Here is a 16,173-nt window from a genome sequence, read left to right on the forward strand (position 1 = left end):
CATAGACTTGAAAAATTTAAAAAAATTGCTTGTTTTTTTTACTTTGTTTTTGACCTATTCTCTTTGTTATAACCCTAAAGGGCCTTCTATTTGTTTAACATGAGTAGAAAAGAGGAAAAGTGAGAGAGAAGAAGAGAAAAGAAAAGCCATAGGTTTCTAACCGGTAAGAAGAAAGAGCACAAAAGAGATAAGCATTCCATTTGGAGAGGTCATCAATTGCATTGGGAGCATTAAGGAGCCAATCTCAACACTCCTCAACTCATTTGCAAGAGGTAAGTGCTCTTTTTTTTTTTGCATGTTAGTGTATTATGCATTTTTTGTTAAATTTTTATAGTTTTCAAGATTTTTAGTTTAGATCTTGAATGTTCTTTATTTTTACTAAGTTGCAAACTAGGGTTTGTTGTTTTATAGCTTTTATTAGCTTCAAACTTTGATATTTTACACATAAATTTTTATTGCAGCAGCCTTTGCTTTCATTTTTTGCAAATTCGCAATGGGTAGAAAAGATGAATGTTGGAAATATAACGAAGAGTTTCCTGGAAGAACCAAATATCAAAACAAAATGTATTTTTTGTAAAGAAAAAATAACTTCTGGGGGTATTTATAGATTGAAATACCACATTGCTGCTATACCTGGACACGATGTTACAATTTGCACTCACCAAACTCCTGAGGCAAAATGCACTTGCTTAATGGCATTAGAAAAAATTGAAAAAGACAAAGCCAATAGGAAAATGCAACTTGAAGGGTTAAGGGGTATTGGCTCCCATGTTCCCACATCCGCATCCGCAGCCGCATCCACATCTGCATCTGCATCAGCTTCTGCATCTGTAGGTTGTGTTGGAGAGGGTTCTTCTAGGCCTCCTTTTTATCCTAGTTCTTCTGCTCATGCTAGTGCTAGTCGATCACATACTGAGACAGAGTCCCACACCAACCTATTGCAGCCTAGAGTGCGGAAAAACAAAATGGATAGTTACTTTGTGCCCCGCACTACTCCTGGTTCCCAACCCATGCTTGAGGGCATGGGTTTGAACAAGGAGATTCATGACGCTGCCAGAAAGGAGATATGCAAATTTTGGTACTTTTGCAACATTCCATTTATTGCAGCCAAGTAATTGATTCTTTTTCCGTTGTTTTCTTTAAAGTTAAAATTAAAAGTAAAAGTAAAACTTTAATTATATTTACTTGTTTTATAATTTGAGTCTTTTACATCTAAATTTTTTTTTGTGACAGGGCTCCTTATTGGCAGAACATGATAGATGCGGTTGCTATTTGTGGTCCGGGGTTTAAAGCCCCAACTGAGGCTGAGTTGAGTGGATACCTCTTGGATGAGATGGTAGAGGACATGAGGGCTGAGCTCAAGGAGAACCGAAAGGAGTGGATTGCAAAGGGTTGCACCATCATGACTGATGGTTGGATAGATAGGAGGAATAGAACACTCCTCAATTTTCTTGTATCTTGTGGAGGTAATTGATCATTCTACTTTCCTACATACATAATTGTAAATTTTGATTTGTTGAATTCTAATTTGTTGATGATCCATTTAATTTTAATATTCTAATTCGTTGTTTTGTTACTTGTAGGATATACCATGTTCATCAAATCCATTGATGCTTCTGCACATGTAAAAAATGCCACATACTTATGTGAGGCTATTGAGGAAGTCATAGCAGAGGTGGGAGAACAAAATGTGATCCAGTTGGTGACGGATAATGCAGCAAGTTATGTTGCTGCAGGTAAACTTTTAACTTTTCAAGTTTTGAAAATAAATTTATTTGAATTTTGAAATTTGAATTTCTAATTGACTTAAAATTGTTGTAGGTAAACTTTTGATGGAGAGGCACCCCACCATATTTTGGTCCCCTTGTGCGGCACATTGCATTGACCTCATGTTGGAGGAAATTGGCAAACTTGAGTTTGACAAGTCATGTGTGGGAAGGGCAAAAAACATATGCAAATTCATTTATAATCATTCATTTGTCCTTAGCACAATGAGGAAGTATACAGAAGGCAAGGAGTTAGCTCGCCCAGGTATCACGAGGTTTGCCTCAAATTTCATCACCTTGCAGTCCTTGTTGACATCGAGGGATGAATTGAGGAGCATGTTTGTTGGGCGGGAGTGGATTTTCTCTTCCTATGCTACGACCACTGTAGGGATAGATGTGGTGGATTGCATATTTGATGAGGATGGTTTTTGGAAACCCGCTAGAGAAATTCTGCAGGTAAATTTATTGCACTTTAAAATTTAGTATTTTACTTTTACTTTAAGTTATATTATTTTATATTTAAGTTTTGACTCAAGTTTTTTGTTTTACTTTATATGTAGGTCACTGAGCCCCTTGTAGCTTTGCTACGAACTGCTGATGGAGAGAAGCCCTCTATGGGCTACATTTATGAGGGCATGGATAGGGCCAAGGAGGCCATCAGAGCCCAATATGCAGGAGTGCAGGAGAGGTATGGCCCTATTTGGGACATCATCGATAGGAGATGGCAGAATCAGCTCCATCGACCCATCCATGCAGCAGCTTACTTTCTGAATCTGGCATATCATTTCCATTCTGAGTTCAAGGTGGATGCGGAGGTTCTCACTGGCTTATACACAGTGATTCAGAGGTTGAGTAGCAATGAAGATAGCGCTACTGCAATTGTTGAGCTAGACCAGTTCAACAATAAAGAGGGGCCACTTTTCTCTGACAGGATGGCCATAAATACTCAGACAACAATACAGCCAAGTAAAAATTAAATAATATATTGAATATTCAATGTTCATGAATCTAGATTCTAATCTTAAAGTTGATTATGTAATTTTAGAGTTAACTTGTAATTTGTAAATGAGACTAATTGTTTCTATTTTCAAATTTTCCCTTATTGCAGCTAGATGGTGGCAAATGTTTGGGGCCACAACCCCAAACTTCAAAAAATTGCCATTCGTATTCTAAGTCAGCCAAGCAACGCTTCTGGATGTGAGCACATTTGGTCCATGTTCGAGCACATCCATTCGAAGAGGAGAAACAGGGAAGTTGAATGATATTGTCTTTGCTCATTACAACCTCTGTCTTAGGATCAGACAGATTTTAGGCACTGACTCCTCTCTGATCATTCTGGAGGAGATTGATCCAGAATCAGAGTGGCTCATAGAGGTTGTGGATCCAGTCTTCACTGAGGAAGACCGTGTGTGGGTTGACCAGGTGGATATAGAGGCTAAGGCAACTAGAGAATGCTCTTCAGGCATTGGTAGACGCACACGTGCATGCACAGGCACAGGCCCTAGCGACGTTCATGAGCCCATCTTACATGCGGGAGATATGGCTCGGCAGTCCTCTAGGACCTACATTAGATGCCTTGCTACTAGGCAGACTAGATACTCAGAGGTTGAGGCTGAGGCTGCAGCCAAGCTTCAGGATGATGATGATGACTATGAGTCTGAGGCTTGAGCTGGAGCCTTGTTTTTATATTTTGTTTACAGATATTGATACTGAATTATTGATAGACATATGTTTCAAACTTTCATGGATCTTCATCTTAGATTCTTACATACATTTATGATTTGATGTCTTATGGATCATCTTACATACATTCTATGAATTAAATCATTACGATCATTTGATTTCTATTTACTTCAGCTAGCTTACAATTTACATTTTAGATTACAAAGTTACATATGTGATGGATTTTATGTTCCATGTTTATGTATGTTAAGTTTTAAATTCTATTTGATGATGTTATAGTGTGTTTAAGTTAGATTCAATAAAGGGTGCATGAAATAAGTTTTAAATTGTTAAAATCTTTAAATTTAAAGGTTTTTTTCAAATTTGCCGATTCATCGCCGATTCATTGCCGATTCACGATTCGATTCGGCCTTGCCGATTCCAATCCGATTCCAATTCTTGTTACTTTGATCAAAACATTATGATAACAAGTACAATGCTACCTATAAATGCATTCCCCCCCCCCTAATGGTCAAGTTTGAAAAATGGAAATTGTTTCGTCGTAGGAGATTGAAGAAAATGTTTCCAAGCCGTCCTATTTAGGGAAAAATTTAGGAAATCATTTCAAAAAGGTCAGAAAAGGTTAGCAAGTTTTTTATTTGTGTTTATTGTCCCCAAGATAATTAGGGCTGACCAAGTCATCACTTAGTTTTCCTAGGAATAATGTCATTTTTGACAATAGGAATGAATAAAAATATATTTTATTAATATTTGCAAAAAAAAAAAAGGTGCTTAGCCCCTGCACATTAGCCAACCTAAAAACTATTAAAATATTAAAATTTAGTATGTTAAAATGTTACAAGTTATAATCTTATAAAATTACATGTTCTTGTGTTGGCATGATTCATATTGTAGGTTATAAACTTAGAAATTATTTAGTATATAGTAGTCACTAAGATGCAAAAATTTATGACTTAAGAATGCATAGATGGAGAACTCATAGGGCTCATTTGGTTGTTGAAATTGAGGTGGACTTTGGAAGTTTAAATACTTGAATTTCCAAAATGCAGTATATGTCTAAAAACTAAAAAATGGAATTGGAATTTCCATATTCTATTTTCTGTCCAAAATGAGCATATGAATCTTCCACTTGAAAAAGGTGGAATTGGAAAACCAATTTTAATTCCACTTTTTCATAAATCAAATTTAGAAAGACTTCGGATCCAGTTGCTTATGTATACCTTAAAGTGAGGTGTAGGTCGATTGTCTTACAAAATTCCTCCAAATAAGGCATGTATCCTCAGAGCTTCACATATTGTAAAAATATGTATAGGACAAGAGCAAAAAGAGTCAAAAATGGAATGGGGAGTAATGTTCCAATACATATCACAAATGTTTGGTTCACATATTTTCATCCCTTTTTCATATGAGTGGAGGGCTACTAAGAATAATTGTTCTCAAGAATGAGCATCCTTTGACTTATCTCTAATAGGCCCCACTAGTAAGTTGCTTTCAACAATAGGTTCCTCTACAAGTAAGAGAGCATAAATTTCTAAATTTAAGGTTTGTATTGTATTAGATTATGAGCAAAGATAGAGTATGAGTTTCTTTTGGAAATTTTTGAGTTTTCATAAAAATATGAAAGAAAAGGGTTTTGCTTGACCAGATCTAGTTTTGGTGAATGTTATTGCAGATTGAATTGTGGGATGAGCTAGAGCATATGATATTATAGTCCACTTAGCAGAGACATGGTTTTTATCCTGAAATTTCTTTGAGATGAGGTTAAGTACATTTATTTTTCTTGAGATTGCTTTGAAAGTGAGGCGTCTTCTATGATGTCCCCAATATTATTAAATAATAATATTTTTTAATGTGGTCTAAAATCAATTTTTTTAATTTGTCAGGCCCACTCTTTATTTTTGCTTAGTACTTGTCGACCTATCAGCATTTTTGTAATCCTTTGGGAAGCTTCTCAAAGCCCTTTATAAGGCCTTCTTGTAGGTTTTTTTAGGCATGCAATTTGAATGATTTTCTTTGTTATGCAAATTTTGGTTGGAGTTCTCTATTGTTTGTCATTTTGAAAGTGAAAGATCTTCTCTACTTGGCTTTTCGACTTTGGTGGGATTCAACCTTGATGAAGAGTGATCACAACAAAGGCTTAGTAAAACCACAAACTCCTAAACTTTCAAGGTAAAGCTACCCTATCAACTCTTCTATGACTCCTTCTAGCAACCTTCCATACAATCACAAAATCCTACACAATCTTTCAACCTTTAAAGCAACTTTCCCTCTTAGTGATTCTAGGGATCAACAATGGGGAAATGAGCACAAACTAGGAAATGGGCTCCAATATGTTCTCTAGACCAAACCAACACTTGGAACATTCCAAGGGACACTCAAGGACTAGATTTCTACTAAAATTTGGCTTCTCCAACTTTGGCTATGCAAAGTTGCTCTTAAGAGGCCTAATTCTCCTTGTGACCTTTTCACTAGTATTAGGACAGTAACTTGGTATTTTCCCTATAGAATTTGGCTAAAAAAATATGGTTTTAGATACCCTTTTGGAAGTTATATAAATCCCCCAAACATCAACTTTCCAATATACTCCAGTACCCCTAAACCTACACAAGCCTCATAGGCCTAATTGGCCAAATTAAGCATGGAACACTTGGAAATGAACAAGGATGGGTACCTAGGCCTGGTTTACTGGTTTAGAAGGCCTTACCTAACTTATTTCACCAAGAGATGGTCATTCACCAAGTTCTATGGCCTCATTCCAAGCCTTGTCCTCAATTTCTTGACTCAATACATGCAAATATTCATCCTAGGGCACATTCATAGGACACTTAGATCCTCTTAGAAAAATCCACTACTTAGGAATCTTAAAATACATGCCCTAACCTTGAAAATTCTAGAAGGTCATGGAAAACCAACTATGGAATTGCAGGTTAGGGCCACATCTTCTTGAAAACCCTCAATTTTAGAGTTTGTTGAACTACTTGCAGTAAAAATAGTATAACTCACTTCAAACTAAACCAATCAAGATGAAACCAAGACTCAAATATCTATAAATTCATGCAACTAGATTTGATCTCTCAATTTGTACAATTCTGTACAACCAAGAAATGCTTAGAAAAATGTGTATTCTTTATGCAAAACTACTTGAACATACACCACACCACACCTCTGACCTCCTTGAGGGTGTTAGGATCCAAATACATCTTTTCCAACTAATAGTTGGATGGTTAGAGCAGTTGCAAAATGAATTGCAACTTTTTACAAAAATTGTCAAAAAGTTGTCAGCTAGAATTGTTACAAAAAGCAATTTTTCAACTATTACCTCCTAGAACTTAACTACTTGGACATTTGCAATTATTAGTATCCTAATAAGACGTAATGACTCATAAAACACACCAAGAGTCATTTTATTAGAAAAAACAACCAAAAAGAAAGATCCTTAGGACTAAATGAACTTAGGTTTATATAGGCACCTTAAGTTCCTTGACCCGACAAAAAAGATCATCCTTATTACTAATAAGCATAAATCAACATATTAAGTGAGGTGTATCATCACCCCATGTCTTCCATAATGAGCCTCCTTCTATCTTGTCAAATGACCTATAATTTCACCTGTGAGGTGTATCATCACCCCATGTCTTCCATCATGAGCCTCCTTCTATCTTGTCAAATGACCTATCAATTCACCTAAGTGACCTGGACCAAACCCTTACCCTATTTCATCATCTGTAATACTTTTCTTGGATCTGGCAAATCGGAGCAGCATCTTTGTTTGTGAGTCTTAATTAGAGAATATCAATATTAAATATCTATTCATGCTTGGCATTTATTTGATGGAGTTTTTATAATATTACTTGTATATAAGTTTGTATTCTCTTTCCAATTTCTATACAATACCTTGTGTACTCCTCCCTCCATCTTTGTACACCTCTTTCCACCCCTTCGTACTTCTTTTGATGCAGCGCAAGGCAAGGGAATCCCAAAAGGAGATGTCCTAACCCTAGCTAATAACCACACAATGAAAACACAACAAAAAGAAGCAATAATGCAAGATCTTCTATCAAATATTAACTCTTTATTCATAAAATATAACTAATTACATGCAATATGCCGATCTATAAGGCCTTCCTAGTTATGGCCAAATACAAAGCAAGTAATAGTTTTGCAAGATCCCTCAAGATCCAAATCAAACCCTAGCTAGTCTAGATTCACACTCTAGTAGAAACCTCCAAGGAAGATCTAAACTTGTGCTCGCAAGCCCACCAAGCAATCTCCTTGTTTCCCAAGCTACAACTACTAGCCCTTCTCAAAATTTTCTCTTCAATCCCCTCCTCTTCTCCAAAATGGATGAATCTCTCCCCTAAGGACTCTACAAAACCCCTTACTTATACCCAACTAAGCCACAAGTTGACCCAAATCATTACAAACTAAATTAAATCCCTTACATCAAATATAGGTTGAGCCACAAGTCAAACACAACACTAAATTAAATACCCATACATAAATTAAATGCCAAAAGTCATCTCATAGATAACTCGGCACCAATAAAAACCAAAACCAAGCCGAGGACTAGTAAATTCCTAAGCATTGTCGAGCTCCAAAAACCATGCCTAGTAACCAAAGACCATGTTGAGTTCCACAGACCATGTTGATCTCCTAGACTATGCTGAGTAGCCAAAGACCATGTCGAGTTCCACAAACCATGCTGAGTTCCCAAATCATGTCGAGTCTCATAGACCATGCTGAGCTCCTAGTCCATGCGAAGTTCCACAGACCATGTGAAACTCCCAGACCATGTCAAGTCTCATAGACCATGTCAAGCTCCCAGTCCATGCCGAGTTCCATAGACCATGTCAAGCTCGAAGATCATGCCAAGCACCCGTCATTCTTCAACCAAGTACCAGTCCAAGCACCCACTAAAGAAACTACCAAGCCTCCTCCCATGAACTCCAAAGTAGTCACTGAGAAAACCTAAGATGCTCCTACATCAGACTCCCTAGGTAAATAGAAAAGTGTGTCCCACACTTTGATGCCCAAAGAAAGATCACCAACCATCTTCATCTTCACCAAAGGCTTCCACTCCAATAGGGACAAGAAAACCAATCTGAACACCATCCACATCCACATCATTATGTCAAACACTAGAATCTCAACCGCCCAATCAGCATGCTCACTTCTAGGAACAAACTAAACATAATGTTTCATGAAAAAACCCTCATCCACATCAGCAACTAGTGAATCCACACCAGCAACAAAAAAACTCCATATCAGTAGCAAAATTTTTTGCATCAACAACAATATGACAATCTCCATCAACACATACCAAACTCACAACACCAACAATCTCATTGTTCACAACAAGATGCTCTACAACATACAACTCATCACTAATAGCAACCAGATCATCCATGACCAAGTGCACAATTTCCATGTCAAGCTCTGCCAAATGATCATGAAAACCAACCTCTATCCCAACATCAACTAGGATAGGAATATCTTTAGCAACAATCTCTAGCTACTCTACAAGTTATGTATCAGAGTCCACAATCTGATCAACAAAACCAAACTCTTCCACCTTGACCTTTCTATGCCATCTTCTCTCTCGAACAAGTCTCTTAATCAGCCAGACAACTCTCTTCCATATTGGTAGACTCCAACTCCACAAAAATTTACGAAATACCTTCCTCATCCTATCCTTAACTCAATCAACTGAACTAGTTTCAAACTAAGCAACCTCCTTCTTAACTCGATAAGCCAAACTAGCTTCAAACTGAGCAGACATCTTAGAAAAATTCCTCTCCACCACATCACGAAGATTCATAGTCATCTCAGGGTTCAATCCTCTTGGAACCATCTTTCAAGATCTTCATAAAACCTCTACAAAAAATCCTTCCCATGCTCCTTGTGACAACCTCAAATTTGTTTGCAAGTTAGATCTCAACCTACCACCTCACATGAACAATCAAGAACCACATCACAAGTCTAAGACCATGAATCTACAATCCAAAAACTCTCTATGATCTTGCCTCAATAAGATTAGCCTTCCATATTCACATCCATCGATCCATATTCAAGCCCTCTACAATTGCAAGCCACCTTGCAACCAAGACATCTAGGACTCCAAAACGAAAATCCACCACTAGATCAAGATCAACTTAGATCTACTTCTCCAACCCAAATCTTGGTGCAAATTGCCTCAGCTTCGGCGATCTATCTACACACTCAGGAACAACCTTCGCTCTAATACCATCTAACATAGTGCAAGGCAAGGTAATCTCCAAAGGAGATGTCCTAGCACCCAACTAATAACCACACAATGGAAACACAACAACAAGAAGTAATAATGCAAGATCTGATATCAAATCTTAACTCTTTATTCATAAAATATAATTGATTACATGCAATGTGTCGAGCTGTAAGGCCTTCCTGGTTATGGCCAAATATAAAAAAAGTAATAGTTCTACAAGATCCCTCAATATCCAAATCAAACCCTAGCTAGTCTAGATCCACACTCTAGTAGAAACTTCCAAGGAAGATCTAGACTTGTGCTCACAAGCCCACCAAGCAATCTCCTTGTTTTCCAAGCTGCAACTACTAGCCCTTCTCAAAATTCACTCTTCTTGCCCCTCCTCTTCTCCAAGATGGATGAATCTCTCCCCTAAAGACTCTACAAAATCCCTTACTTATACCCAACTAAGCCACAAGTCGGCCCAACTCATTAAAAACTAAATTAAATCCCTTACATTAAATCTAGGTCAAGCAACAGGTCAGCTACAACACTAAATTGAATACCCATACATAAATTAAATGAAAAAAGTTAGCTCATAGACAACTTGACACCAATAGAAACCAAGACCAAGTCGAGCAACAATAAATTCCCAAGCATTTTTGAGCTCTAGAGACCCTGCTAAGTAACCAAAGACCATGCCGAGTTCTAGACCATGTCGAGTTCCATAGACGATGTTGAGCTCCTAGACCATGACGAGTCTCATAGACCATGTCAAGCTCCCAGTCCATGCCAAGTTCCATAGACCATGCCAAGCTCCCAGACCATGCCAAGTCTCATAGACCATGCTAAGCTAGAAGACCATGTCAAGCTCCCAGAGCATGTTAAGCACTAGTCCTTCTTCGACCAAGTACTAGTCCAAGCACCCACTAAAGAAACTACCGAGCCTCCTCCCTTGAACTCCAAAGTAGTCACTAAACAAACCCAAGATGCTCCTACATCATCTTCCTCCATCCCTTTATATTCCTTGTACTCCTCCTCCATCTTCCATCCACAAATTTTCAACTACCAACTTCCATCTTCCAACTTCTATTTACCAAATTCCATTTTCCATCTTCCATCTCCCAACTTCCATCTACCATCTTTCATCTTGCAACTTCCACCTTCCATCTACCAACTTCCATCTGTAATCTTCCATCACCATCTTCTCTCTCCCATCCTCCCAAATTCTCATACAACATTCCATTCCTTTGTACGGGCATATGCATTCCATCATACAACATCCTACTCCATCGTACGAATTAAACATTTCTCCCTTCAGACTTTGACAAACTATAAGGTTCAGAAAAGGAACATTATAGTGGTAGCAGAGCCGATGATCTTTCCAACCTATCAATGACATTGGATGTTGTGAAGATCTTGATCAGTAGGAGGAATGAGTGAATCAATCACTAAGATGATGCAACTTCTAAGGGAGCTAACAAAAGGAGAACAACAACTCAATGAAACCTTGTTCAATGGACAACAGTAGCTCAGTGAGACCTTGGAAAAGGGACAAGATCAAATTGGCAAGACCCTTCAACTTTTGGTAGAAGGAAGGACAAATGGAGGACACAATGCACATGGTGATAATTGTGTCACTAAGAGGGTTCACACAGAGTATTCCCACACATGACCAATGATGCCAACATTTCCCCAATGGTTAGAACAAGAGCCTACTTTCCTCGAGATGCAAGATCAATTTCATCAAGATTGGTTTGATGTCAGATTCAGTAAAGAATTATCCTTCAAGGATTTTTTGGATTTGTAGATGAGACATTCTAGGAGGCGGGGAAATTACAATGATGACATTCGACAAAAGATTAGAAAGATAAACTTATCATGTTTTGATCAATCTGGGTATACATCAATAGGAGCATGGGTTCAAAAGGTTGATACATACTTCCAACTCAACCCCATGCCCAAAGAAGAGGAAATCAAGTTTGTGGCACTTCACTTGGAGGGAATCTCTCATGAAAGGTGGAACCATAGGATGGTCAACCTCGGTCATGATCAAATCACTTCATATGCCGATTTCATGGAGAGACTTATTGACCATTGATGTAGGAGCATCCTAGGGAAGTCAGGAATCCTATATGATGAGGATTTATGATTGGATTCATGGATTTATTATTTTCATTATTAGGGATGTGTTGGAGGAATGTATGGGAACCTTTCCTTTGGAGCATATAGAGATTGGAGTTATCATGTTGAAGTTAGAGTCATTTTACCTCGCGACTGGAGCTGTATTTTCTGATTTTTGTGCACCTATTTCGGGCCATGTAACTAATTATCCTTCATTATTGAGAGGCTTATAATCTCAAGGATTGAATAAGGCCTAGATTAATATCATCATTCAAAAGTGCAAGTTCTAATTCGTTATGAGTTGGTAGATATGGTCATTTTCATAACACATCGATTTTTTGCTAGTTTATGCGTCAGGTTTTTATGCATGATATTCAAGATGAATGCACAGTTATCCTTAATGAATCAACCTTTGTTCACTTAAGGTGTTTTAGAGGACCTAAATTAATACCTTCAGTTAATAGCACAATTCTTGATTCAATCGGAGTGAGGAGATATCATTGTTTTCCTCGGGTATCAATTTTCGAGTAGTTTTCACTGAAACGTGTGGAGTTTTCATCTTGCACAATTTTGTATGAGGAAATGGGATCTTTTTAAGAGAGGAACATGTTATTGGGTCATGTGTGGACCTAACTATAATTTTTTATTAAATTTTTTTCCTATTTTTTATAGTTTTGGTTTACTCTTCATAAGTGGACCTATATTGTAATTAAATGCTTGACTAGTCGACTTGTGGCATAGCTGGCTATATAAGGAGCTCGTGTTGATTTAGAACTCAATAGTGTGGATTAGTGTAGATCATAGGAGGATTATTTTGGATCATAACTTGGAGGATTCAATATCATCACTCAAGGAGTAGCTAAGATAGAGAATTTAGAGAAGAGCTAGTGGTTGTAGTTTAGAAACAAGGAGGTTGTTTGGTGGCTTGCGAGCACAAGTTGAGATCTTGGAGGTTTCTACCAAATTGATGTTGTGTTATAGATCTAGGCTAGCTATAAATTGAGTTGAATCTTGAGGACTCTTGAAGAATTATTGTAATTTCTTTGTATTTGGCCATAACCAGGAGGGCCTTACAGCCCAACACATTGACTGTAATCAGTTGTTTTATGAATAAAGAGTTGTGAATTGGTATCAAATCTTGTGTTATTGTTTACTTTCCATTGTGTGGTTATTTTTTGGGGGTTGGGACATCTCCTTTGGGGATTCTCTTTCCTTGCATTGCATCAGGTGTTATTAGAGAGAGGATTGATCAGGTTGGTTGATCTTATTAGAGTGAAGATTGGATCTGGTTTATTATTGTAGAGGCTTTGTGAATATCTTGGAGGATGCCTTCAAGAAAATTAGAACATAAATAAATTGAAGATCTCCTTGATGTTGTGGAAATGAGGATCTTGGAGAATGTTAAATCAGATTCCAATCTGAGATGGAGTTGATGAATGGTGACATGATTGCTTAAATTGTAAGTGTTATAGGTGGTGTAGTTCGGCATGCAAGTACTAAAGATGGTTATGGGGAAGTTTTTGAAGACTTTGAAGTTACTGGATCGAGTGGTGGAGGTAGAACTGATCATGTGGAGTAACCTATGGGAAATAGGGTTGGTTAGTTTGCTAGACATGGATCTTAGTTGAAGTTGAAGCATAAGATGGAAATTTCTAATTTCTCAGGTACTTTGAATCTTGAAGACCTGATTGATTGGATTGGTGAATTGGAAGGGTACTTTCAGCTTGAGGATATTAAGGATCCACTCAAAGTAAATTTGGCATAGACTAAGTTGAAAGGACATGCTGCTCTTTGGTGGAAAGAATTGCAGCAAGATCGAGAAGATGAAGGTGAATTAAAAATCACTAGATGGAGATTGATGGTAACTAAACTGAAATATAAGTTCATTCTTGTTGATTATGAACTTGAGTTATTTAAGAAATTGTAGAATCTGAAGCAGAAGGATATGACTATGAAAGATTATAGAGAGGAGTTATATAAGTTGACTATTCGGTATGGACATAGAGAATTGTCTAAAGAGAAGGTGTCTAGATATATTAATGGTTTGAGATTTAATATTCAGGATGAGGTTGGTATGCTGAATATTTCTTTAGTTGAGAATGCTTACCAATATGCTTTGAGAGAAGAAGAGAAGTTGAAGAGGAGACATCAAAGTAATCCTCAAGGAAAGGACAAGTAGGATCACTTGGTGAAGAACAAAAAAATTGTTGTTGCAGATGAACTGAAACTTGTTGAACAGAGGAAGAGAATAGACAAGGGTGCATTTAAGGGTACTTGCTACAAATGTCATGAAGGAGAACATAGAGCTTATGAATGTCCTAAGGCTTGTGATAGAAGAACTGTTGTGGTGCAAGAAACTGAAGATTTAGTAAATGAACATGAGAAGGATGGAGATAACTTGTTGATTTGAAGAGTGTTGCTTGGAAAGAGGACATTAGAACCTTTTCAAAGGAGGAATTTTTTTTAGGGCTTTTTGTAAGTTTGGTGGTAAGATCTATAATGTGATTGTAGATGGTGGTAGTACTAATAACCTAGTTTTTGAAGAGACAGTTCAAAAACTTGGTTTGAAGAGGGTAAGGCATCCTTGTCATTATAGGATTGGTTGTTTACAATATGAACATGCTTTGGAAGCAAGGGAGCAATGTCTTGTTGATTTCTAGATTGGGCAGTATAAGGATCAAGTGTTGTGTGATATTGTGGACATGGATAGTTGTCACATATTACTTGGTAGACCTTGAAAGTATGATTGCGAGGTTGTGCATGATTGTGTCAAGAATGTATTTATAGTTGAGTAGGGTGGCAGGAAGCATTCCCTGATTCCTTTGAAAAATGGAGAGCACAATAGGAACCTGAGTATTGGTAGCCAAGTAGAGTTGAAGGATTTTGAAAGGGTTACAGATCAGCATGGAAATCAAACCTGTTGTACACCAAAGATAGACGAGAAGATGGAATTTGTAGAAGAAGAATAAAGGAAAGAGTGTACAAGTTGATATGGTGGAGGACATGTATGTGAAGAACTATTTTAGGGTCTATGTGTTGAACCCCAAAAGATTTTCTTCCAACTATTAAGAACATTTTTTCTTCTCACCTAGGGTGTCTGATGCAGGAGCATCTTAGGGAAGTTAGAAATATTGTATGATGGGGATTTATGATTAGACTCATGGAGTTATGCTTTTCATGGTTAGGGATGTGTTGGAGTAATATTGGGGAACCTTTCCTTAGGAGCACATAGAGATTGGAATGATCATGTTGAAGTTAGAGTCGTTTTACCTTGCGGTTGGAGCTGTATTTTCTGGTTTCTATGCGCCTATTGCGGGTCATGTAACTAATTATCCTTGATGATTGAGAGGTTGATAATTTCAAGGATTGAATAGGGCCTAGATTACTATCATAATTAAAAGGATAAAGTCCTAATTCATTACTATTTTGGATATATGGCCATTTTCCTAGTGCATCAATTTTTTGCCAGTTTACCTGTCAGGTTTCTGTGCATGACTTTCGCGATGAATGTGGGGTTATCCTTAATGAATAAGCCTTTGAAAACTTAGGGGGTTGTAGAGGACCTAAATTAACAACTTCAATTAAGATAGAAAGTCTTGATTCAATTGGAGTGAGGAGATATTGTTTTCCTCGGGTATCAATTTTTGGGTAGTTTTCGCGAAACATGTGAAGTTTTCATCTTGCGTAATTTTGTATGACGAAATGGGATCTTGTTAAGAGAGGGACATGTTATTGGGTCATATGTGTACCTAATATAACTTTTTATTAAGTTTTGTTCCTATTTTTTATAGTTTTGGTTTACTCTTCCAAGGTGAACCTATATTGTAATTAAATGCTTGACTAGCAGACTTGTGGCTTAGCTAGCTATATAAAGAGCTTGTGTTGATGTAGAAATAAATAGTGTGGATTAGTGTGAATCATAGGAGGATTTTTGTGGATCATTACTTGGAGGATTTGATATCATCAGTAGATGAGTAGCTGAGATAGTGAATTCAGAGAAGAGCTAGTGGTTGTGGTTTAGAAACAAGGAGGTTGCTTGGTGGCTTGTGAGCACAAGTTGAGATCTTGGAGGTTTTTACTAGATTGTTGTTGTGTGATAGATCTGGGCTAGCTAGGAATTGAGTTCAATCTTGAAGAACTATTGTAATTGCTTTGCACTTCACCATAATCGGAAAGGCCTTACAGCTCGGTACATTAACTATAATCAATTGTTTTATGAACAAAGAGTTGTGAGTTGGTATCAGATCTTGTGTTATTGTTTATTTTCTATTGCGTGGTTATTTTTTGGGGGTTGGGACATCTCCTTTGGGGATTATCCTATGTTGCACTATATCAAACACTTTGATGGAAAGGATCTGAAGCTCAACTTCAAGGAGT

General features: G+C 37.3%; 1 protein-coding gene across 1 annotated transcript in view; it reads left to right on the forward strand.

Annotated features, from left to right (window-relative positions):
• Positions 1-15,042: 15,042 nt before the first annotated feature.
• The window catches only part of LOC149528532 (phosphoribosylformylglycinamidine cyclo-ligase, chloroplastic-like), a 29,405-nt gene continuing 28,274 nt past the window's right edge, over positions 15,043-16,173 (forward strand). Inside the window, exon 1 of the mRNA XM_089808043.1 lies at positions 15,043-15,117. Within this exon, the coding sequence (XP_089664169.1) occupies positions 15,043-15,117 (75 nt within the window). The remainder of the gene's footprint in view (positions 15,118-16,173) is intronic.

The sequence above is a fragment of the Cupressus sempervirens genome, chromosome 11, assembly GCF_028749045.1.
Source record: "Cupressus sempervirens isolate cs-2001-9-10 chromosome 11, ASM2874904v1, whole genome shotgun sequence".
Classification (NCBI taxonomy): domain Eukaryota; kingdom Viridiplantae; phylum Streptophyta; class Pinopsida; order Cupressales; family Cupressaceae; genus Cupressus; species Cupressus sempervirens.